This window comes from Oenanthe melanoleuca, chromosome 22 (assembly GCF_029582105.1).
Source record: "Oenanthe melanoleuca isolate GR-GAL-2019-014 chromosome 22, OMel1.0, whole genome shotgun sequence".
Lineage (NCBI taxonomy): Eukaryota > Metazoa > Chordata > Aves > Passeriformes > Muscicapidae > Oenanthe > Oenanthe melanoleuca.
The window spans coordinates 4,379,977-4,404,584 of NC_079355.1; the positions used below are offsets into that span (position 1 = coordinate 4,379,977).

General features: G+C 42.1%; 2 protein-coding genes across 6 annotated transcripts; one reads left to right on the plus strand and one right to left on the minus strand.

The window, feature by feature from the left end:
• Positions 1–25: 25 nt before the first annotated feature.
• Positions 26–13,528, plus strand: PLAT (plasminogen activator, tissue type). 5 transcript variants are annotated; one of them, XM_056508669.1, is made up of 14 exons: positions 26–1,944; positions 4,501–4,602; positions 5,621–5,660; positions 6,068–6,199; positions 6,585–6,698; positions 7,054–7,228; positions 7,785–7,876; positions 8,130–8,304; positions 8,634–8,719; positions 9,154–9,349; positions 9,833–9,969; positions 10,053–10,193; positions 11,617–11,765; positions 12,630–13,528. In XM_056508669.1, the coding sequence occupies exons 2-14, from the start codon at positions 4,522–4,524 to the stop codon at positions 12,786–12,788; spliced, it is 1,677 nt and encodes a 558-aa protein (XP_056364644.1). In that variant the 5' UTR covers positions 26–1,944; positions 4,501–4,521; the 3' UTR covers positions 12,789–13,528. The 5 variants fall into 5 exon arrangements, with proteins under 5 accessions (XP_056364644.1, XP_056364646.1, XP_056364643.1 ...); XM_056508668.1 differs by having other exon boundaries at positions 55–158; XM_056508670.1 differs by having other exon boundaries at positions 183–1,941; positions 4,499–4,602.
• Positions 13,529–14,052: 524 nt separating this feature from the next.
• Positions 14,053–24,604, minus strand: AP3M2 (adaptor related protein complex 3 subunit mu 2). Its single transcript, XM_056508674.1, has 10 exons — positions 24,395–24,604; positions 23,007–23,059; positions 20,759–21,033; positions 19,970–20,141; positions 19,315–19,452; positions 18,688–18,773; positions 18,003–18,136; positions 16,996–17,203; positions 16,162–16,306; positions 14,053–15,727 (listed from the first exon to the last, which is right to left on the minus strand). The coding sequence occupies exons 3-10, from the start codon at positions 21,029–21,031 to the stop codon at positions 15,627–15,629; spliced, it is 1,257 nt and encodes a 418-aa protein (XP_056364649.1). The 5' UTR covers positions 21,032–21,033; positions 23,007–23,059; positions 24,395–24,604; the 3' UTR covers positions 14,053–15,626.
• Positions 24,605–24,608: the final 4 nt, after the last annotated feature.

Genomic DNA, 24,608 nt, shown 5'->3' on the forward strand with positions numbered 1-24,608 from the left:
TCCGGCGCGAGCGCCCGCCCGCCCTTAAAGGGGCCGCGCCAGGGCCGGGCTCGGCCCGCTCGGGGCCTCACCGCTCGGAGCGGCGAACCGTGATCGGCGGGGCCGCGGTACCGCGCGGAAGGGCTCGGCATGAGAGGAGAGTACAGCTCGTGGGCTGCGTAAGTAAAATTGCAGAGTTGCCATCTTCTTCCCACAGCATCTCCAAAATTTGCCAACCCGGAATGCACCCTTTGCGTTTCCCTCCGCACCGCCCGAAACAAAGCGCTGTTCTCGGCATTACATCGGCTTTGGACACTTCTTCCTCCCGGGCTGGCTGGCGTGAGGTGCTTTAGTGCCGCTGCAAAGACGCTCAACAGCACGGGGCTGGAAGGGACACTCCAAGACCTGCCACAACTTCAGTCGCCTGCGCTGGACGTGCCAAAGCCACCGGGGTCCTGTCACGGTGACACGGGCCTGCTGTGTGATGTCACACTTAGTCACTGATATTAAACAGTCCTGCTGAAATTATCCCGAGGATCAACTTAGAGAAAAGCCAATAGATGGTGCTTGAGAGAGCAGACACTTTTATTGCTGGCTTTCCTAAAATATGTTAAGCCCTACAAATGGCACCACACTCTGTAGACAATTATAGTTGTCCATAAGCTGTGAAAAGCCAGGAAATAATTTTTGAAACCTTGCCTCATGGCCATTAGTTTGTTACCATCTTTAATCTAGAAATTAAATGGCTATTATCTTTAAAAATAAAATAAATTAGCTCCTGCTTGCTCTACAGTATTCAGTCTCCACAACTGGAAGTCCCTTCTGGAAACGGTCAAATACAGCTACACTTAAATGAGACTTATGGCAGTAATGTTATCACCAGCACTGTGACTCTTGGAGAAATACATTTGATAATCCTGACATAGATCATGCAGAGAAGAGCTAAACATACAGAGTACCCAATGTTTCATCTTTACCATTATCAAAAACAACCGGCACCGTGTTCCAAATGAGCACTCCATGCAGCTGCTTCCTTAAAATGGAAATCCATCACATGCTAGTTATGTCTTACTCTAAATTCTGTCAGGAGCCTGATTGCTAGTGAATCTCTTCCAAGAAGGTAGGACACATTCATCACTGTAGCAATTGCACCGCTGACTGTTTTCGTAACAGTGCCCTAAGATCAGCTCTAAAACTGATCACCACATTTGTCTGCCACAATTTGATAACTGAATACCTCATGGCCACATCCTGGTGAGTAGATTCTTTCCTTTTCTAGGATGAGTAGTATCAGTGAACATTTAACTCTGTCCTTCAACATGCTGTTCATTATTTCTATCTGAACTTCGTTTGAAGTTTTGCTCATTTACTTGCAAGCTCCCCGACTGTTCTTTTTCTCATGGCTCCGTTCAGGGCATGCTTTGCTCCACATGCAAAGGGTCAGGGCCTCTCTGCCAAAATTAGGAGTACAGCACACTACACTCGTGCTTGAAACGAGAGTTTCTCATTATTAGGACAACATACTGCAGACTTCGAATTATATTAGAAATAATGCAGCTGTGCATTCACTCACACTCCTAGAAGCATAGACAGGAGAGTTTGTTGTAAGGGATACGTACTATTCTGTCACTGAACAGCAAGGTGTTCAGTGGGGAAAAACATATTTTGAAGATTGAATCTGCTCTCTGACTGGAAAAGAGAAGTAACAAAACAAACTGGCCATGAAGTCCAGCAGCATGCCCGCAAGGAGCTCCGCTCCCTCCCCGACAATCCGGAGCCGGAGCAGCCCCTCGCCAGCCGGGGAAGGGGTGGATGCTGCAGCACGGCCACGGCCCGGGGAGTCTCCACCCCTCGAGTGGCGCTACAAGGAGGACAGAGATCAGAGCAGACACACAGGAAACACAAACCCAGAGCGGTCTGGAAAGAAAAACATCAAGAGAATACAGAAGAGAAAAAGCAAAAAAGGTAGGCACTACTCTGCACCTATTTCAAAAAGGGCATTTCCTGTTTTCAACATCAATGGCATTGTCATTAAATACTATTAAATATTATTATTTAATAAGCCCCACTGAAGTACTGTGATAGTTAACTAACTGAGCTGCTGCCTTCCTGCTTTTGAAGAGATTCATAGTATGGGTAAAGCTGCAACTTTCAGTTGTTTCAAGAAAGCTGAAGCTTTCCAGGGAAGGGGCTGACAGCCTCGGGCTCTGACCAGCTAAGGAAGGAGGAGTCTCCTGCACAAATGACAATAGCAGAAAAACTTAAATAAATAATTATGGATGAATGTCTTGATGGTAAGGTAAAGAGACACAGAAAACTAGCTGCAAAAGGAGAATTTATCTAATCTTCCCAGGAGGAGATCAGACTATACCTTTCACCCCAGGTTCCAAAGCATGATAATGGAGTGACACAGAGGAGGAGGAGGGTGGGTCATCTTCAGTTCTCCTTAAATATGCTTCTCTTTAAATGTGGCCAAAACCACAGGAAATACTGAGAATGGTTCCCAAAACAAAGTAAGACTTTGAAATATTAATTTCCTCCAATGTCTTCAAAGACTATAGCATCTTACTTTTGTCTTCTTTTGGGTTTTTAGTTCTTTCCCCCCAAAACAGAGGTCTGTTTGTTATATTTTTATGGAGAGATAGTTCAAATCTGCTATTCATCTGCTCAGTTCAGAAAAGGAATACAGAAATGCTTTATCCAGATGGCAGGAAAAGGCAGCAAGGGTCTGCAATCTGTTGCTTCAACTAAATCAAGATAGCTGATCATCATCAAGAAAGCTATTAGTGCTATAGACCATAAACAAGGTAATTTGGAATGGAGACATGTCATTGGGAGAAAGGAAAGCTACTTTTCATTTCTGTATCTATAGATGTGGCACTTAGGGACAGGGTTTAGTGGTGGACCAAGATGCGACCCAAAGGTAAAGCATGGAGTAATTAAGGTTCTCAGGAGAGGTTCTTGTGAATCTTTTCAGTCTGACTTGCAACTTAAGTCCCTTCTTTTTGCAGCTCAGTGATGAGAAATCACATCCTAAACTATCCTGTTGTACTCCTGTCTCTGCTTCATAAACTGGACTATTTGTGCCTTTTGCTTTGAACAAATTCTAAAACAGACAAAAAAACCCCAATGACAAAACTACTAAAAAACCACAGAGTCTTTCTCCATATTAGCCTTGAATCACAGTTTATGACTCATCTATCATACTCCAGTTTCACCAGCTGTTATCCAGCTGCCTTCTCTAGGTTTATATAAACAGAGTCTGAGCTCCTGATTTCTGGAAGTAGTAGTTTTCTCAAATAATTGGGTTAGCTTTCTGCATATAACATAGATGATATAAAAGGTGATAGTGTGGGCAACAGTTCCTGAATATTATTCCAAATAATTGGAACTTCAGGACAATCCTAGAGACTAGAAATTAAATTGTATCTTCTTGCCTGTGTCTTGTGCCTGCTACTCTATCTCACTCCCAGCTCTTGGTTTGGATAGGAGGTATTATATATTTTAAGAGGAAGAGAGGAAATGAACTTCTGGTGTGAGACATTTTCAAAGCAGGGGGGCTCCACCACATCTACATTGCACCTTCACAATCTGCTACTAGGGATCAATGAAGGTTTTCTCCCAAGACTATAGATAAAGAAGTCAGACTGTAAATTGATTTGGAAAAAGTAGAAACTCTTCCTGGTGGATTGAGGAGGGCTTTGAAGTGTAAAGCTGCTGAAGGGACCAGAGGCAATAATGTATAGCTGTGATTGCACAAAAGTGACATACAGAAAGATGCTGCAACAAATAAATAATATCAGAACAAAAGCTAGCCTGCCATCCTCTGCCTTTTTAGCAAAAGCATATGGAAATAGTAAAAACTGAAGGCTCAGTTGGGGAGAAATAGTAAAAATGTTGAAAATAAGAGACACAGCAGTACTGTCCTCAGTACTATCATCAAAGAAAGTAATTTTGCCCACACATCCTCTACACAAGAGAGAAGCCTTCGCTGTAACCCAAAGCAGCAGTCGTACAAAAAAATGCAAATCCTCACAGACCACTGTTACCACAAACTGACCCTTCAGTAGAAGTCTGTGCCACCGCAAGAGGTCTCTTAAGTAGGTGTCAGTAACCTGAATCTCAATGAATTATTCAAATCACCATCACACTGCATCATCAGACAAGTCCATCTCCATAGCGCACATGGTACTGTTGGCATCCTGCAGTTTAGGGAAAAAGTACTTGGAATTTACTTCTGTCTTATCCCCCAGGAAACACCCTCTCAGTTTCCTCTAGACTTAAAAGAGTGTGCTTTAGCTTATCAAGTTTCTAAGTTTATCAAATTAAAACACATCTGGGTCCAGCCTGGAAGTTTCCCAAGGAAGACCAGGACAGCTAGACCAGAAACCTGAGAGGCGACAAGCTGAAAATCTGTAAAAAGAATTTTCACGATTTAAAACTTTCATTTAAAGTTACACCTTGAACTCCATTTACACTGTAAACCTCCTTTGTTCAATATCTTATTTTTTGTCTCTACAGGTAATTTGAGATTTGGAGTTGATGTGGAAAACACTCAGAATGGAAGGCAAACTCCCATGTCTCCTTGTGCTGGTGGGAGCAGTCATGACTGCCCAGTGCCAGGTAAGAGGCGAATGCATCAAATAATTCTCTTACCATCTTCCTGTATTTTCAGCAGCACGTTTTTACTATTGACTCCAGTTGTCTGCATCAGGCAGAAGTAGAATCTGCTTAGATCACTAGAAATCAGAGGAAGAAAAATGTTGCAAAGTAGTCTATCTCTTGTTGTGGATGTGTTACGTGTTATCCTATCTGGTTTTTATTTCACTAAGCAAGTCTTCTCCAGGTAATCTTGGTGTATCTGTTCATTGTCACCTTTCACTGTTAATAAGATTTCCATTGTAAGCAGCCTTTCATTTTTCATGGTCATTATCTTCATCACTACTCTCACTTAAAACTGGACATCAGTGGTTCCCTTGTCCCCTCATTTTAAGCCTCACACCACACACAGCTTGAGTAAATGCTACACAATTATAAATTTCTCAAAAAATTGCTGTTCCACCCTTCCTTCTTCTTTATATCTTCTTCCTCTTGTGGCCTAATGTAAGAAGCTTTCTAAATATGTTTCTTCCATAAAACTTTATCCAAAATAAATTAAATTTCATTTAATTGGCTGCAGGAGACGTATCTCTTAAAGATAATCAAGCTATAAAGTCTTATGGGGAAACTGCATGTCAGTGAGCAAGAGTAACTTATTGTTGACTTTACCTTGGAAATTATTTGTTTGAACCTCCTTCAAATAGCTGACAAGCTTTAGTCAGCATTTGCAATGCCCCAAGAACACATAATGGCTTCACACACAATGTGAGTACAGCACATCCTAAATTCACCTCATTCAGATGACAAGCAATCACCTGATAATCCATGGCAACTGCATGATTTGCAATTCTTAGGAACCCATACTGAGGTACTAGAGGCACTTTTCACTGTACTGTCTGACGGGGGCAGGGGGCAGACAGTTCCTCAGAGCTTCCCTTATTCACATGACCTCAAGAAAAGGACTGAATCTTTGAAGATGCTTGTTCTCTTCACCTTCTTTAAGAGAGCAGTTACTCACAGAATTAACCTTCTTTGCTTGCAGGGCTTACACACGCGTTTCAAACGAGGAGCCAGATCTAGAGGTAAGGCAGGCTAACTAAAACTATATTAGCTGGAGCATTATGAACATGGGAATGGAAAGCAAAAAATGCTGAAGAAAGAGCCTGAAAGCTTTTTGTTATGGTTATGTGGATGAGAGATTCAGAAGGCAAAATACCAGATGGTTAATACCATCCACAACAAAGTTTTCCCCTCCCTCTGCTCTTCTTGAAAGAAAAAGAGGCCAGTCAATAATGGAACAGTACATCTGGCAGCAGACCAGCCAGCGATAGAGGTGGGACAGCTGTGGTCTGAGAAGGAAAAAGGGCAATCCATTAGACAGATGCTCTCATCACAGATACTTTTCTCCTGGAAATACAAGGGAGTCTTTTGGCTCAGCCAGGTCTTTTCCCTGAATCTCTAAAAGAGGATTTCCTTTCTCCGATTACAGCCATTTGCACAGATAATTCATCTGCAGAAATTTACCAACACAGGGGGACCTGGCTGAGGCTTTCAGGGAGCAGAATAGAATACTGTAGGTGCGACAGTGGTCGGAGTCATTGCCACACTGTACCTGTCAGAGGTAAGTAGGATAAAAAGAAAAAGGAAATTGTGAGAGATTGTCCATCTAATCATCTTAAAGAAGAACTCCACTGTCAGGGCCAGAGCTACTGCACAGAAAATCTGTCTGGGAATAGAAGAGGATAGAATTGAAAATACCAGTGTACAGTGTCTTGGGAGTGGGCAAGGGGCTGAGAAAGTCTAATAGAATATATGGAGAGAATGAAATAAAGAAGGAATGGAAGTGCTATACAAAAAAGTTGTAAACACATGGCAGTAACAGGTGGGTAGGGAAAAACAGAACAGGCTAAAGGAATCTGACAGGAAAATGAAAGATGTGTATACATTGCCAGTTTCTTGCTTCTGTGAAATCTAACAGTATTTCCTGGCTTTTGCTTATTCCACAGCCTGCACTAAAAATAAATGCTACAATGGGGGCCAATGTTCACAGGCATATTACTCTCCACAGCTCTTCATCTGCCAGTGCCACCAAGGTTTCTCAGGGAAGCAGTGTGAAATTGGTGAGTATATCACATCAACTGCTGTGAACAATACTACTAGTGTTAGCTATACAGTACACACGGATGAGGTACCCAGAAGCTCCTGCTGTAGGCTAGACTCACTATTAAGTTGTCTTTTTTTATTCTAAAGCTAATACTACAAAGAACTTTTAAGGACACCTGTGTGTCTCTTAATAAAACTCTGAATTCTGTAACTGAAGACCTTCATATAAGCTTACAGTCTTCCTGACAGGGCATTTTCACTGACTTACTACACAAGACGTCTGAGAGCCAAGTTTAAACAGAACAGAGACTGGGGAAGCTGCCTGGGAAAGAACTGGTATGCTGTCCTTACATTTTGTTCCCTTTTGTTCAGATACTCAAGTTAAATGCTACAAAGACACTGGAGTAACATACAGGGGTACGTGGAGCATGACAGAGAGTGGAACTGAATGTTTAAATTGGAATAGCAACGCCTTGGTGAACCGGATGTACAGCGGGCAAAGACAGGATGCTGCTGAGCTCGGACTGGGCAATCACAACTATTGCAGGTGAGGGGCTGATGGCACACAGGAATCAACCCATTCTAAGAGCCTGGAGCAAAACAATGGCTGCTTGCTGTAGTCTGATACCAAGCAGGGAACTCTCTGCACAGGTGCAGATATTGTGCAGCCCGTGAGCAGTAATTGCAACGTCTGTAGACATATCTGAACTTCAGATCTTCCTAGACTGGATGTTTATGGCTGACTACAAAATCAAGTATCTCTCACCCCACAGTCTTTCCCTTGCTCCTTCTCAGTCCTCTCTAAACTCCATTTGTAGTTCAGTTTCCTACAGCTTCAAATCCTGATCAGAACTGTAAAAATAGTGCTTCCTGTACATGACCTGAAGTGCACAAACATGCCGTCCACTCCTGCTAACTACTGGCCATCTCATCTTCACCTCAATGTACTCCACAGTTTTAGAATTAAAAGAGGAATTACAGCAACTTCTGATGTTTCAGTCCACATCTTCACTGCAGAGCAGGACTAAGTTAGCAAATTAGATGGCTACATGGCACTACTGACAATAGGTTTATAATGACGCATAATATTGGAACTCTTTCAGAAACCCGGATGAGGATTCCAGACCTTGGTGCTATGTCTACAAAGGGGGAAGGTACACCTGGGAACACTGCAGTGTGCCCTCCTGTTCAAAAGGTACATAAAAGGGACAGGGAATGGACTTTGGAATTTCCATTATTCACTGCATATATAAGGGTTCTTTGTGGACTTGGGCTATTTCTGTAGCCTAAAAAGTTGAGACTCTCATATCATATTTAGGCTTTCAGTATTTATGACACTGAGAGAATGAGATACATACTGGTAATATAGAGATGCCTTGACAGAAATCACACCTAGAACAACTGACAGGTTCACATCAGTCGGTTAATGTGCAGCTTTCTTATTGAAGTTAGTAACATCAACTGCAGATCTGGAAGAGGCACAGATTATCGTGGCAGCCACAGCGTTACCAGTTCTGGAGCTACCTGTTTGAAGTGGAATTCTCGAATCCTTGAAAACAAGCTATATACTGCTTGGAGAAGAGATGCTTACCAGCTTGGCCTTGGTAGTCACAATTTCTGCAGGTATGTAGTTGGTTGTAGAATTTAAAAAAAAAAACAACAACCCACCAAACTGTCTTGTAGTACTTTAAGGCAAGGCTATAGTCTTTTACACGGAGTAGTAAAGCACAGGAAATACATTCCTGGTGGCACTACCAATAGTAATTTTATTCCACCTGACCTGTTTATGCTTCTCTAAGATCAGACTCCACAAGTGCAAATTTCACGTGTCCTTAGGGCCCTCTGTATCTCTCAAAAAATCAAAAAGAATATACTCAGGTCACAGTATGACACCTCTGCAAACTCGTGCAGATCTGAAAATACAAATAACTCTTCTCTTTCCTATACTGCAGGAATCCTGATAATGACAGCAAGCCCTGGTGCCATGTCTTGAAAAGAAATCAGCTCACATGGGAATACTGCAATGTGCCTACTTGCTGTAAGGATACCAGCACTCCTGATTCTTCCCTTTCTTTGAAGCATTACTGTCCTGCATGTCATCTCTAGTAAAATAAAATCTGGGGGTAAAAAGCTGTGTTACACTCAAACATCTTCCAGTTAAAAGGGAGCTGGAGTTAAACAAACAAAAAAAGCTTTTCATAGCAGAAAGGGATTCTGTAGCTCCACTCTCACAGAAATGCCTTTTGCTCTGCCAGAAGGGAAGACTGCAGAAATGGAGGACAGGAAAGGCAGGGTTTCCTTACTGTATTTTTCAAATCAGAATACAAGTTTCCTATGAAACAGAGATGAGTCAAATACTAAACAGTTTGTGGCAGGCTGCCTCAACATTCACTGGTGACCAGCAGACTCTTAACCCTAACTAAAACAAGAGTGCCTGAACAAAAAGCCAATTTCTGGGTTTATCATCCACAGCCACCTGTGGCTTACGGCAACACAGAGCACACCAGTACAGGATCAAAGGAGGCTCCTACGCAGACATTGCAGCTCACCCATGGCAAGCTGCCATCTTTGTGAAGTATCACCGAGTGCCTGGAGAGCACTTCCTCTGTGGAGGAATTCTGATCAGTTCCTGCTGGGTTTTGTCAGCTGCTCACTGTTTTGAGGAAGGGTAAGTTCAGGATTCAGTACTATCTGGGGGGAAAGTCTGGAAAATAGAAGCATCCAGTATAGAATAATAATAGAAGCATCCAAGAATATAGAATAGAAGCATCCAAGTCTGCATTAAACATTATAGTTAATTGTGATGAACATTACAGAGAGGAATTTAATTGGGCAAACTAGCAGTATGGCATTAAGGTACCACAGGAGAGTATCAGATACCTTAAGAACTTGTCAATACACTTGCAGAACCATCTGAAACTTGAGAACGCAAGGGGCTGGCAGAGGAGCTTTGCCCTAATAGCTGTAAGTATATAGAACAAAAATGAAGGCAAATAGGTCACTCTAAGTCAAACTGCCTGGGTAACAAAATAATAATAGAGCTAAAATAAATTTAAAAAAAAACAAAAAGAAGCAGACATTCCAACAGAACATCCTAAAGGGAAGGGTCCACTCTAGTTAACACAGGAATAGAGACTCTCTTGTTCTTCAGCTTTAGTACAAATCAGCTGAAGATTGTGCTGGGTAGGACTTCCCGAGCAACTCCCGAGGAAAATGAACAGAAGTTCCGAGTGAAAAGCTACACTGTGCATCAGAGATTTGACTCAGAAAATTTCAACAATGATATTGGTAAGAACATTTCTGACTTTGTGACTGGAAAGTCATGGTTGGCTCAAGTTTGTGATTAATGGAGATATTTTTTCCTCATTCAGCTCTGTTGCAGTTAAACTCAGATGCAGAAGACTGTGCTGTTGAAACAGGCACTGTCCGTGCTGCCTGCCTCCCCATGACAGAGCTGCAGCTGCCTGACTGGACTGAATGTGAGATCTCTGGCTATGGCAGAAATGAAGAATGTAAGTAGAAGATACATGTCTACATGCAAGTAGAAGATAGTATGTCCAGAGCTTGAGTCATCTGCCCTCAAAGAATTCCAGCCTTTAGCGTCCTTGAATGTGTAATGTATCATATCGGCTTACATGTGCACTACAAAATGTACGGAGGAGTTACTCAAAACCAAGTTTTTTGCTGTAAGTTATTCATCTGAGTTCTGTCAGATGTATGGGCTAGTAGATTCTTCCTTGATACTCTTCACAGTACAAAACTAAAAAAAAATGGCACAATGAATAAGGTTGGACAAATGTAAGATTTGCAATCAGGGCTGCCACATCTGCTGTACTCAGTATATTTAGGTACTGTAATTTGGACAGAAATCCATTTCTGTCAAGGCTTGACATACTATACAGTTGCAGATTGATGCAGTTTTCTAAAAGAGACATTGTGTATGCAGAGATAAGGAAAAAAAAAAAAAGCTAAAGAAATAACAATCCCAGATATAAATTAAAAGGCTGGCTAAATTGCTTTTAAAGGAAACTATAACAAACATAAATAAAAGCTGTCTGAAAATATACAAAAGCAGACCTGCATTAAAATAGAACAAAAAAAAAAACCCAGCCAGCTCTTATTTTACTTTCTTCCTTTTCCATTTTTTTTAAATTCTCTAACTTGTAAACTTAGTAAGACAGAAACTGTGAAGCATCCATTATATAAGACCTAATCACAGTTTGGACACATAGGGGTTTTGGAACATACGTAAAGACACGTAAGCTTGTAAGTGTGGCATAGTGTTTTTAAATGCTCTTCAAGCTTATCCTCAGCATTGCTTACAGGGAGTACAAGATAAACTCTGAGAGGGAAAAGATACTGCAACTGTAATTCAAAACTCTACCGAATAACAGCAATCCTGCCAACTTTCAGTTTCGTGCAATTGTAGCTATACAGGAGAATAAGACCAGTATCCAAATCATCCAACCAAGTCTCTTCCATTCCAACACAGGTGTATCAGTTACTCAGTATGACAAGGCATCTAACTTTTATTAGATCAAGTGTTATGTTAAAAAGTTAGGATCCTGTTTTATACAGTTAAGGCATTTTCATAGACATTTCCTGTGACTTTATTTTGATTGATGTAACTATGCGAGGATGACTTATCCACCCGAGAAACCCAGCAGTCTTTAATTTGGAGCCTACATAAACCTCTCCAGCTTGCTGAAGAAAAAAATATTCTTTCTCAACTAGATTTAAGCTGTTCTAATTATCGAAGTGGAATACCCAAGATACGAAAGGACCCTTTTGCAAGGAAATTTTAGTTTAGCCATAGAGCTACTTCTGTTCACTCTCCCCTAAACTATGGAAACTGAATTGCAACTTTTAAAAAACCCTATATGTATACACATACACAGACATAAATATGTATTTATATTGTCATTTTTCTTTCAGTTTCTCCGTTCTATTCAGAGCACCTGAAGCAAGGCCATGTCAGGTTGTTCCCAGCCAGCCGGTGCACAGCACAGTACCTGGACAACCGGACAGTCACAGAGAACATGCTATGTGCAGGAGACACAAGGCACCTTGATGATGCCTGCAAGGTAAACCCAATTCTGTTCTTTTTTCTTTTCTTTTCCTTGTCTCTTTTTTTCTCTCTGTACATTGAGCTAACCAAACAAAAAGCTTCAGAAAATAGTTTAAAGTTATGTATTTGCATACATGACAGTTGTAGCAGACTTCTGATAAACAGAACAGAACAGAACTGGTGGCTTCTCTTTCATTTCTCTTCCCCCACCCCTATGGACGGGAAGGCAGGAACACTCAAGCAATAAACCAGAGCAACACAGGCTGAAAACCCCAAATACAGGAAATACCACAAAACTGAACAGGAAAATCCACCCCAGCATTTCCTAGTATTTTCTGTTATGTGAGCATGCAAAACACTTAGTAGGGGGTTCTGTAGAAGGAAGGGGGTGCCCTTCTACTGAAAAGTAGAGAAAAGAAGAAAGGCTGAAAGATGGTAGAGAGCAAGCAGCTATGACATGAGGAAAAAGGAAGACATGCATTCAATCCGTATCCTTTCTGTTTAACAGCTATTTAATATTTTTGCTTTACTGTTACACACAGCAGTATAAAACTCCTTGGATCTTTACAGCTTGAATAAGGGCCTTCCTCTCTTTGTTCTCTTCAATATTTTACCTGCATTTCACAAATGAGCTCCATACAAAGTTAGACCCTTCAGTGTTACATTTTTCTGTGTCCCTCCCCGTAAGAGGAGCATTGAGGGAGTCTGGAACATAAAAGTGACTTAGATAGAAGTACTGTGACTAAGCCCTCTTTATTTGTGAGCATACTACATAGGGTATTCCTGTAAACACCTAGTGCACCTCTAAATCCAGTAGGGGCGGGAAAAACAATGCAAAACCAAACAAAGAGATTGTTACTAATCTGCTGCTTCTCTGTAGGGTGACTCTGGAGGGCCTCTGGTCTGTATGAAGGATGATCGGATGTATCTGATTGGAATCATCAGCTGGGGAATAGGCTGTGGCCGCAGAGGCATTCCTGGTGTTTATACCAATGTGAATCGCTATCTGGACTGGATTCAGGACACTATGAAACTCTGAGAAAGACAAATGAACCCTTTGCAATCCTGCAACTATGCCCTCACAGCTTCCTTCTGGGTGCTTACTTAAGTATGCTGGCAGGGCTTCCTGTTTGTCCAGATGCTTAGGACTTCTAGTACAACAGGAAGACAAACTGCAATGTGTGGGAAGGGCATATTCTCAAAATACTCTCCTTATTACAGGTTATTGGAAGCTAATCATCCTTTTCCCCAACATCACCAAACTTTCACCTTGCATCAAATCACAGAAGTACAATAAAAAATCAACTCTAGCCCTGAGTGAATGAGAGAACATCATGCATCTCTTCAGCAGCTGTATTGCTTTAAGAATGGGTGTGAACTGAAGGGGACATTTAATTTCCTGAAAACTTCATCTCCCTCCTTACTTGGCTGTACAACTGAAAGACATTAAGCTCTGTCCTTATACCATTTGACTTTGGTAATTTAAGCTGGTTTCAATAGAAGCTGGTTTCCAATAGAAAGAACAAAAGCTGTAGGCATGGGCTGCTTATTTCCAGATTAATACACTACTTGCTTCTTCAGTTTGGAACCAATTAATTAACTGAGTTGGAGCTTAAACTCTCTGAGCAAATTCAGGATGGCATGCTTATTAGGATATTTTATTCTTTCACTTGGTTTTTCTCCTGATAACGGAATGGGCAAAAATTTTAACACCAGCCTGATTTGCCACAGATTCAATGCATATTTTTGACTATTAAATTTCTATGCATTCTCATCTGATATGAAGCAAAAGCTCTCTCTTCTGTGCAGCAGGGCAAAACAAAGGACAAGCGTATTGGTATAAGAAACCTTTCAAAATCTCGAGCAGCATGAATCATTTCAGCAGTAGCTAAAAGACCCTTTAAAAATCAAAGCTACAAAGCCAAAGGACAGTATTAATACTTGAGGAGCAGGAAGGTGATGAGGTATTTGTCTTCATAATCAAAGCACTGCACGTAGTATGCTACCCAACCCGGCAAACAAAAATGGTTCAGCTGCATTCCTAAAGACATTTTCACCTGAGGTTCCAGGAAATGCTCAGCACTCCTTTTAGGAAACACTAAGAAAAATTAGCAAGAAAGCAATTAACTTCAGTTTTTCAGACAGCAACTAAGTCCCACATTTACAGTGCTAACTGCATAAAGACATTTATTTCCCTAAGGCACCCACTACACACAATCCAATTGGCATAATTTAACTTCCTTCTCAAATACGAAACTTTATTTCTTGTAAAGCCTGCACAAACCACTCTGAAATTACACAGATGACATGTGAAAATTAATTTTATTGATGCCCTTGTTGAAGGTTTTGTTTGCACTGAACATGCTCAGCACTGAAGTCATCTCAGCAGAATCCCAGCTGCTGTGGAATTCTTCAGCTGCACCGGAACTTGCAATCCCAAAGCAAGATGCCACTTATCCACTGCAAGTATCCACCACATGCAAGGTGGAATGAATGCTATGTTTTGTTTAGGGCCACCCTGTTCTGTTCACAGGCATGAACTGTACATGCTGGACTCCACAGCCACACATGTGCGGTCACATGTATAGCAGCTTAGGTGTAAGTTCTGCTACCAAGAGAAAACACATTGGCATGTAGGGGCCTAAGACCCCGTTACAGACAATATGAACAGTGCAGGTGCCTCTCATTTCCTATGTTCTACTGTAGCACAGCCTGGAATGGGCAGATACAGCAACAGCTCCTGAAGAAGAGATGATCCCAGTGAGAAATCTGGCATAGGTTTGAATCCTTCTGCACAGCACCTGACTGTTACAGGAACTGAAATGAGGTAGGACAGGAAGAACACTACAAAGGTACCAGGTCACAATTATCTCAAAGAAAGACATCAGTGAGCAGGAAAACAGCAGTAACCTCATTTGCAATAGGCAAGGAGAAGCAAAAACAAGTTCCAGCAAGTTATTTGGACGGTGGTTATCTTCATGTAGCCACAGCTTCAAATTCTATCAGTGCTGTCTCCGCAAAAGTTCCTCTATCTGTCTCTTCAGAGCACCTGAAGGAAGGCCATGTCAGATTGTTCCCAACCAGTCTAAAATAATCTGATTCCCCAAAAAAGCTAGGAGAATTTCTTCCTTCAAACACTGATGAAATAAGAGGAGAAGCAGAGTTACATGGAGATACCACCGCTCATCAGTTGAAAGATCTGAATGTATTTCAAGTCTGTAATCAGCGATTCAAGATCCTTGATGACCTTATGAAATATCTAGAGAAAGAATGCACTTCCTCCCTTCCTCCCTCTGTGTGGGACCACTCCCACTCTCAGTTCTTCTCAACTTCCCATCCTGGGTGGAACAACCTACCCTTTCACTTCTTCCAGTCCTTTTGAGGCAGAACAACTAGATGTTCTCCCTGCTGGCAGGAACTACATAGCTCTCCACCCTAAAGCCCATGATACAGAAAGGCAGATGCTGGATCATCACATTGAAGTCTGTGGAAATTCAACTTTGTATCATCTATAAAGGGATAAAAGCCAAACAAAATACAAGGAAGAGGAGCTACAAAAGGCCATAAATCCCTAGGATTTCCTCTAAGACAGCAAAATGAAAGTGACACAAGCTTACACAGCTGACTCACTAATCCTAAGGGACCTGAGCAACTCTCCCATCTGCTATTGTTCCAAATACTTCAGACTCAGGTAGGAACAAGGTGGTTTCAGGTCAACCTTACTTTTTCCTGCTTTCCAGCACTCTGAGCACTGGCTGGCCTGCTTATGCTACTACAGACAAGGGAGCAACCCTAAAGAGATGGATGGGATAAGAGGCTGCATCCAACAGCAAGGGACTGGGGAAATAGGGAACAAGCTCCTCACTATCAGAAGCCTCTAGGTTCGGACTTGGAACTTGCCAGCCTTAGTCATATATTTTATCCCCTTGAATGGCTTGTACTTCTCCCCATACATGTCCAGGCGATTCACCTTCAGTCCTAGAGGCAAACAAACACAGCATAAGACCGACTGTTGCCACAAACAAAGCTGACACGCCTTTGGGATAAAGGGACAGAAGATCATACTAGGGGTGCAGAAAGCACAGGGAAAGTTTCAGCAAGCAGTATACAGAATGGAGAAAAGCAGACAACTGCTAACTGTTAGAATCATTCTTTACAAACACATCCGTACCCTAAATTTTTTTTGTAGGTCTGTAAGCACAAAATGCCAGAAAATGTAGATAAGTTGTTTCACAAAGCACCAGCAAGAACAAATCAATATATCTGCAGTCAAAGCAGACAACTTTTTTGCTTGAAGAACATGTTTCAGGCAGAATGTACTTCAGAAGGTTTGTGAAGTTACTTCAGCTACATGCAGAATGAGCACCGGCACAGCAGAGAACATTCTACTTCTTTACCTCACAGTCACTTACCAGATATAGCCAGCTGCTGAATTTTAAACTGCAGGTTAATGGTGGGGTTTTCATCTGGTTTCGATGTCCCAGCTTGCAGGCTCACGCTCCCCTTCAGACTTGGCAGTTTCTGGGGGTTTATTTTCCCAACATCCCATGACAGTAGCTTTAAGAAGTAGAAAATGCAGAAGTAAAACTCAAATGCTGCACCCTCTAAAGAAGAGCCCTGTTCCAATGACAGTTTTTAATGTTTCTCTATGAAAAATGTCTTTTTCTTAGTATCTTGCCTTTCATATTAGCCAGACACAGGATTAAGGAGCAGATACCTCAGAACCTTTGTTCTCCCCCTCTTTCCATGAGGCTTCCCAAAAGCCTACTATGAACGTGGTATTTCCACTACTTGTGCTAAAGGCCACATGGGTAAACCCATCAGATTAAAGTTTGCAAGAAGAAAAAAAAGTTAACTCCTCAGATTCAAACAACAAAACCAAACCAAATCAGAACTATTAATCAACCCTCAGTGTTTGCAAAAGACCAACATGCAGCACTGGGCATGACAACTAGATATGCAGATGTTTGCAAGCCATCCACCAGACTGATGTCCCATACAAGACCAGTGCTTAGGTTTTCTTCACATGCCAAATAGCCAAAACTACAATCCACAGAGACACCAAAGTATTTGTTCTGGGGATTAAGAAAACTCCTAGTATGCAGTTATTCAGAAAAAGTTCTCACCCCAACATAACTGCCTTCAGCAAGGTAGTGTTCATGTAAATGTGAACAGGCTGACTGCATTTTCTGATAGATATGAAAGTTTTAAAAAAAGCATTATCTGATTTCTCTCTTTCCTCTTACCTTTGTAACTGGATCAAAGACGTGTGTTCCCTGGGAGGGCGTAAGGGTCATATTTAGGACACTTTTTGGCATCTGGCTAGTGACCATCACTCCCTCTATAGTCTTCCCCATGGTCTGCTTTGGCCCCACTGTGATCTCAAACCGTCCCAGTGAGCTGCTATCACGAAAACTGATGTTGTGCTTAACGTAGACAGGAATTGCCACGAGACTAAAGACACAAACAGAAAGTCCTTGTCGATCTCTTGCCTTCGTATTTGCTTAAAAGAGAAGGAAATCCTACACCCATTTGTTTGAGCTAGGAGCAAAGTTAGGATTCCATTCTCAAGTCTTAATTACATTTTTTGTATACAAGCTTGCTGTATCCTATTTTCTTTATCAGAACAGGGAACTACATCCAATAAAACACGAGGCTTGAGCAAAAGACAAGTAATGTTTTTGCATGTCATAACCAGGCTGGCAAGGAGCTCCTGACAGTGCAGCAGCGCTTGAACTTCATGTTTATGCTTTTGGTTGCATTTGCCACTCCTTTCCACCTACTAGAGATAAGACAGAGGCCCAGCAAAATTCTTTAGATGCTGTAACCCCAAATTGTACTTGGCAAGCTGCTTCTAGAAAAGAGTGTAAATGTGGACAAGAACTTGTGGTTCCATTAAGAAAGCTGTCAAAAACCTAACAGGACCACCAAACTATCTTGTTTTATTCTAAGAAGTTTTTATAAACATATGCAATCAACAGCTTGATTACTTCACACTGTCTAGTTCTTTCTCTATATAGTTTGTTTATCTGCTAGTAGCCTTTGAAAAATGCTGGTTGGCCAAAAAGAAATTATGGAATCACTGCTCCAAACAAGGAGAAAAGACGCAATTAAAAAAAAGAAAAATGCAAGTCACTATGCACCTGTACTTCAGGTGGCTCAACATGCCACTTCATCTTTAAAAGTTCCTTATCATCTTCCTAGCCAGAAGGATCCAAATTTCATAATTCACACCATGAGACTTATCACCTACTTCTGAGCACTGACATGGTAGGACAGCAAGCGGAAATTTCCATCAGGTGGAATGAAGGAGAGTATTCTCTCTGACTCCCAGCGCTTAAAACGCACACATGGGTGAAAGCTGACATCATCCAATAATCGAGGATTCTGAAACGAAAAGAAAGTCACAAGGTTTGTGAAGGCAGTACAACTTAAAATGACCTCCTCTTCTTAGCAATCTTCTATCCATGAAGGGCTACCATTTGACACACTCTTGACTACTTGAAGGTGTCTACATTCAGACATATCTGATGCTGTTATATCCATGTGAAAGCAGTACTCAATAGCCTCTATCCTGTTTCAGGATATTTTAAATCCTATTTTAGAAAACTTAAGTCATATCACATAATTGCATTAGTGCATACTCATAAAAGAGGTGGCCCTTTAGGATATCTGCTTAAAGCCCCAGTGGATCTCAAAAACTTAGACACAACACACATTATCTGTGCTTTTAAACAAATAATCTGAAAAAGGTAGTTTAGGCTCTACGTTGCTGAAGTTACCAATGAGTTCCCATTGTCATTTCTTTCTCTTTTCCTCTGGCATACCCAGATTCTGATGCACTGGGATCCATCATCAAGAGACTCCGATCTCAGTAGCAGGGCTGGGAAACCTGCTTACTCAAAATACTTAAGTAAAGATACATCCTTGAGCTTTACCATAAAGGAGAGGGTAAGGTCTGGCATCCCAGTCAGCTTGACACAAGCATCAATCACTCCTTGGATTTCAGCAGTGATTGTGGAACCTGTAACAATAAAGTAAACACAGGTGATTATGTGAACTTGATGAAAAAAATCACAAAGTGGAAGAACTATCAGTGAGGAGGAAGGAAATCTATTTTCTTAATGAAATGCCATGGCTCATTATGTTGCCTGCTCAACATTTGTATCATTCCCAATGACTCCTCTGGAAGATTAATTTGGTTAAGAATCAAGGACACCAGCAATGCTCATTTTAATGGCCAATGACAATAGCTCCCAATTCTAACGAGATTAAGAAGCAGACAAATACTAAAGAGAAAGTGCTATGCACAATTTTTATTCATTTTCTATTTTCCCCAATTTAGAATTGCTTATGAGACCTCAAGAACAAAGACAGGTGAAAATCTCAGTACCTCTGTAAAATTTTTGACTGAATAGCACATACAAGTTAGCAACATTCCAGAGTAAAAATAGGAACAGAGCATCCACACTTGGATGAAGGTCCACCTATTTAAAAACCTAACTCTCTCTTCAAGCACTATCAGACCAAGTTATCCTATTCTTAGCCAGGAGCAACTTCCGTACCCGATTTGTCAATGATTGCATCTATCTCCTCAATCACATCAAAATAGGCCTCGTTGTTGGTATATTTTACACCCGTACGTCTCCAAGGCACCACTGAGAGCTGTCCAGTGGGGAGCTGGTCACCCACATTAGTGCTTCCTGGAAAAAAGAAAGGGAATCAACGACCACAGAAGTTAGGCAATGCTGCAGAACAAGTCTTTGGACTTATAGAGCTTAATTATAACTAGTCCCTGAGAACTTCTGTTTCTTTGTAAGAGAGCAATTACTCTCCCAGACTCCCTGTACTCCAAAAATGTACATCTCTCTTGCACCCAGCTCTAAAACATACCACAGTAATGCATGGGGAAGTGTCTACACATGGGGATGTGCAAACTCACATCAAACTAACTCATCCTCGAAGTCATGCCATGTCTGTAACTGAAAATGTAGTCTGACTTTTTAGGTTTAAAAAGACCCAAATCAGACGAAAACCAAATGCAAAACCAAAGTGCAGCTGATGCTGAAATTGGAAGGAACCTCAAACATGACTCTCTAAATACACCTGTGCTGCATGAATGGTATGGAACAACATAAATTTTCTTCACTCACGTCCTAATTTACTTATGCAAGAATATTTCCACCTGTACCAGTTTATCTTCTTTTTGTTTCCCTGTACCTGTGATGGTGTTGACGACTGTTCGCAGAATAGTAGGAGGCTTTATCAGTTCCTTAAGAATATTCGACTCTGTTGCCAATGGAAAGCCATTGTCCAGCATCTCCTCCAGCACCTCATAAACCACCACAACATTGTCCTTGATTATTACCTCTGAACAGACACCAAAATAATCCTGTGCAAAAGAAAGAATAACTCAACAATCCCCAAAAGAAGAATCTTAGTCCAGTGCTCTCCCACAGTCCAGTGCTCTCCCACACAGGAATAAACCGAGCCTCTTCTTGGAGGAGGCAAAAAACCACTGAAACTCCCTGTGTTACTTACAAGCACATCACACATGCCACTCCCATAGACAACTCTGAGCACACTTTGGCCACTACTCCAGTAAGGTGGCAAATTCCCACATAAGCAGTTCCAACTAATTCAGTAATTTTTAAAATGGAACAATTAATTTACTTACTGTCTTATTCTATGTGGACTTCAAGCATCTTTTAGGAGAGAGCAAGTGCACGTGTAAAAACACAAACCAGAGCTTCTAGTTACTTACAGCAATTAAAGAGATCGGGCATTTTGCATAAAGAATGAGTATATGTATACTGTGACAGCAACGAAATCCTAGTTCTGCATTACAAACAAACATTCTGTTTCAGATATATCAGATTTTAATATGCACCTAAGCCAGTGACGACACACTCATGCCTGGTACCCTCATAAAAAACAAGACCTAAGGGTCTGACACAATCCACTACTGGCCTGAACGGCCAATCCACTCTCTAAAGTCAGAGGCCGTACCTGGAACGTGTCCACGACGCGGTGCAGGAACTCGATGACGAAAAGCGGCGGCACCTCGCTCTGGATGACGGCCACGAAGAAGATCTTGTGGCGGTAGACGCTAAGGAGGTAGTGATGCGGAGTGGGGATCACCGGCGGCACGTTCTCCGCCTCCGAGGCCCGTTCCTGCGCCTCAAAGAAGTAGTCACAGACAGAGCGGCTGACGACGCTCTTCCAGTGCTTCTCCAGGAAGATGTCCCCCGCAGCGTTGATCAGGAACAGGCTGTGGATCATGGCTGCGGCGGGGCCGGGCCGTGCTGGAGCGGAACCCCCCAGCGCGCTCCCCGCACAGGCCCGCCCCCCGAGCTCAGCACGGCGGCCGCCAGCCCCGCCCACTGCTCGGGACAGCGAGCCCGCGCACAGCCGCGCCCGCGGGCCGAGAGCCGCGCGTCCCGTGACGGTACGGGACCGCGCCCGGCAGAGCCCCGCGCGCCCCCTGCCCCTGGGTCCCGCGTCTCTGTCCCGCCACCGATTCCGTGTACCCCCGCGACAAAGCAGAGAGCGGCGCGGGGCCGGCCCACGCGGGGTCCTCACGCCTGGAGGTACGCCGGAGGCCGCCGCGCGTTCCCGTCGTTCGGCGGGGTGCAGCTCCCCCGCCTGCTCCTCACCGGTCTTTAGGGCTCCCTTTTCTAGAGGGAACTTGAGTATAGTTCACGAAATGAGGAAATAATCCGGCTTTTACAGGGAGGAGAGGCTAGGGGAACGTTTTCACTACATTGTGGTAGTTCACCACGGATTAACACCCCAGAAAACATCCATCTGGCATGAAAATAATTGTCATGCCAAACTAACCTAAATTCTCTAGCAAATTTCTCCTTTACATAATTAGAACTAGTATTTCTTGTTCATATAGCAGATCCCTGGACTTCCGAGTAAAACATGCCATGGCAAATAATTTTCCTACTATACGGCCTTTCTTACATGGAGGACTGTTGAACCAGCATGAAGAGACTGAGGTCTGAGATTTCACACCCAACTGTGATTCATGACTGTGGGCAAATCTTTTAAGTGGTGATATCCCCAAGACTGGAAGATGTGACAAATTTTGTCAGAATGCAAGCAAAGGCCCATTCAGAATTGGCATCTTTATTTCTGTTGATTCGTTGTAGCTGTTTTTTTTCCAAAAATAGGGCACAGGTCAGTTCACTTACTCTGATACTACCTTTCAACACTAATGTATACATACATCCTTATTTAAAGCATTAGGTAATTCTACATGGACTAGATGAGTTAGTCGCTACAGCAGTACAATAATGAAGATGAAATGACCTATATATTAATTTCTTTTTTATGGTCAGTATTTGTATAAAATGCAATTTTTTTAACAACAACGTTTTTAAATGTCCAACTTAAATTACTGTGATGAATTACATTTGAGAGCAACACAGAAGCATTGTCATTTAATTACATCACTTCTAAATTTAAAGTTATTCTTTTAATATAATCAGTTTTTAACACAAAAGCACTGTAAAGATTATCATATCAGTCTATGAGGAGATTGTATTATTGGGAGTCATATAGGTATCACAGACAGAAGGCAGCAGAACATAGTTAAACTGGCAACAGAACTTTTATACTTTTGGTTCTCCATCAAACACAAAATAGTTCTGTTTTTAATCCGGACTTTAAAATCAACATTCATGGGGTATGCATTTTCAATTAAGGCATTCTTTATTGTCTCATGAAATGCAATTCAATTTTGACAGTATATTACGTTATTTAAATCCTGCCATTTCCCTCTGACTGCCTGTACCCATCATCAAAATTTTGTTTTATCCAATTTATTATATTGTCACTTTCCTATTTTTCCTACAGTTGCTTTAGCTTCCTTAGCTGTCAAGAACATTGGTGCTGAAACAAAAGCAACCATATAGTAACTTAGTAGTTTTGCACACCAGTGGAAAAGGTTATTGAGGGAAGCTAACTGCTTCCAAACCATTAGACCATGCTTTGCTCTGAAAGTCTGCACAATGGTTTGGGAGCTTATAGAAAATCGAACTTAAAGGTAAACATGACAGAATATGCTGCCAGAACAGAATTTAATTTTGCTGGTGAACTTAAGGACAGCCTGAAAACTGCTCAATTGAAGGGTATTTTACTTTCATTAAAAACCTCAAGAACCTCAAGAGAAAACTGTGCACAGTCAAACAGCAGTGCTGTAAAATGGTGCTGCCAAAATATCAGTCTTTACAATAAAACAATTCCTTACCGTCTGTAGTTTGCCATATGCAGGAACTCTCATGATTTAGCTGTTAGCCTGTGCTGTGAAAATACAAGACAGAGTTGATGAAAACAGACCATTTTTTAGTTTAAATAGTCTACAAAACTAATTAGTTTTCCGAGGTTGCTAATAATAACCTACTGCTAATTCTAAAACAGAATAGAGTCTACAGATCAACGCTGTTGTAGGAACACAATTGGCTTTCACTGTTCTGTACTGCATCCTCTTAGTCTTGCTTTACTTTCTCATCTGGAAATTGCATTTATGTCTCTATTAGCTTTTCTGAATATAGCACCACAGTCTTGTAATTAAAGGCAGCCCTATAATTTGGAAGCCTTGCGGACCTGAAGACTTGGGAAGAGGTATGAGAAGGTTAATTTGTTGGAAGAATTCAAGTCTGACAAGACAAGGCCAGACCTCTGCAGTCTATGTGGCAGAAACTGAACTGTTTATATGTACCTTGCAAAATAGCACCTCAAACTCCATTTGCTTCAACTAATAAGCAACTCACTGGGAACATTCAACTTTCACACTGAAAAACTTACTGTTAAAACATCAAGGTAATTTCTCTTGCTCAAAAGAGAAATTTGTCACCTTAAGACACTAAACAAAGCCATTCAGAAAAAAACACCATGTTTGCTTTATCAACTCTGTCTCTGGAACATTTCATAGAATTTTATTTTTTGTTTTCTAAAACCAGAAACTCATAAGAAACTTTACGCAATAGTTGCCCTTTAAAGCAATGGTGAAAAAGTCTATGATGTGTAATCAATTGGTAAGCTGAGCCACAGGTTACAAAAGGTGAGAGAATTGTATGCAGCACAAATCCAGCCAGAATGCATAACAAAATGAAACTCTTTCAATGAAATATAACCTAAGAGAGAATGCTGTTAAATGAGAGCCTGCTCTTTGCTCATGACTGCCAAGGTTCAGCACATGCCAGTGGAACGCTCTATCTGTGCAGAGCCGAGGAGAACCCGTGGTGCGAGCGAGCCAGGGCTGGAGCTCGAACGGGCCCTGGACAGCCAGCTCTGCACAGCCACCCCCAGCACCTAGAGAGCTCCCAAAGCACTGTCATGTGGCATATGCGTATTGTTCATTACTCGACATAGTAAAATATGTCAGAAAGTTACACAAATTATCTGGCAAAGATGGCCAAGGACAGAGCAGCCCTTATTCGCACACATATGAATAGGCACAGGCATAGTACCCACTCTAAGAGCTAAATAGTATGGTTATTTCAGAATTCCACATCGCTTCGGAAAAAGCCTAGAGTCGTGCTTTCAAGCGCAAGCTTAACTAAGAGAGGAACTTCCTTCTCTTCAGGGTACAGGTATCTAGCCCCAGCCCGCGGCCGGCAGTCCCAGCTCTCTCACCATCCTGCCCGAACCTCCGGTGGCCGCAGCTCGCCTTCCCAGACCGCAGCAGTTCCGCACAGCCACAGCGAAAAGCCCAGGTCTGCAGCCACCACTCCCCAAGTACGCCTTTACGGAACGTCCACCTCGCCCGAGCCCGGTCGCTCCCCTCACTGGCGCCCCGCTCCCCCGCCCTCGCTCTCCGCTCCGCTCCGAGCACGGCCCCGCCTCGGCT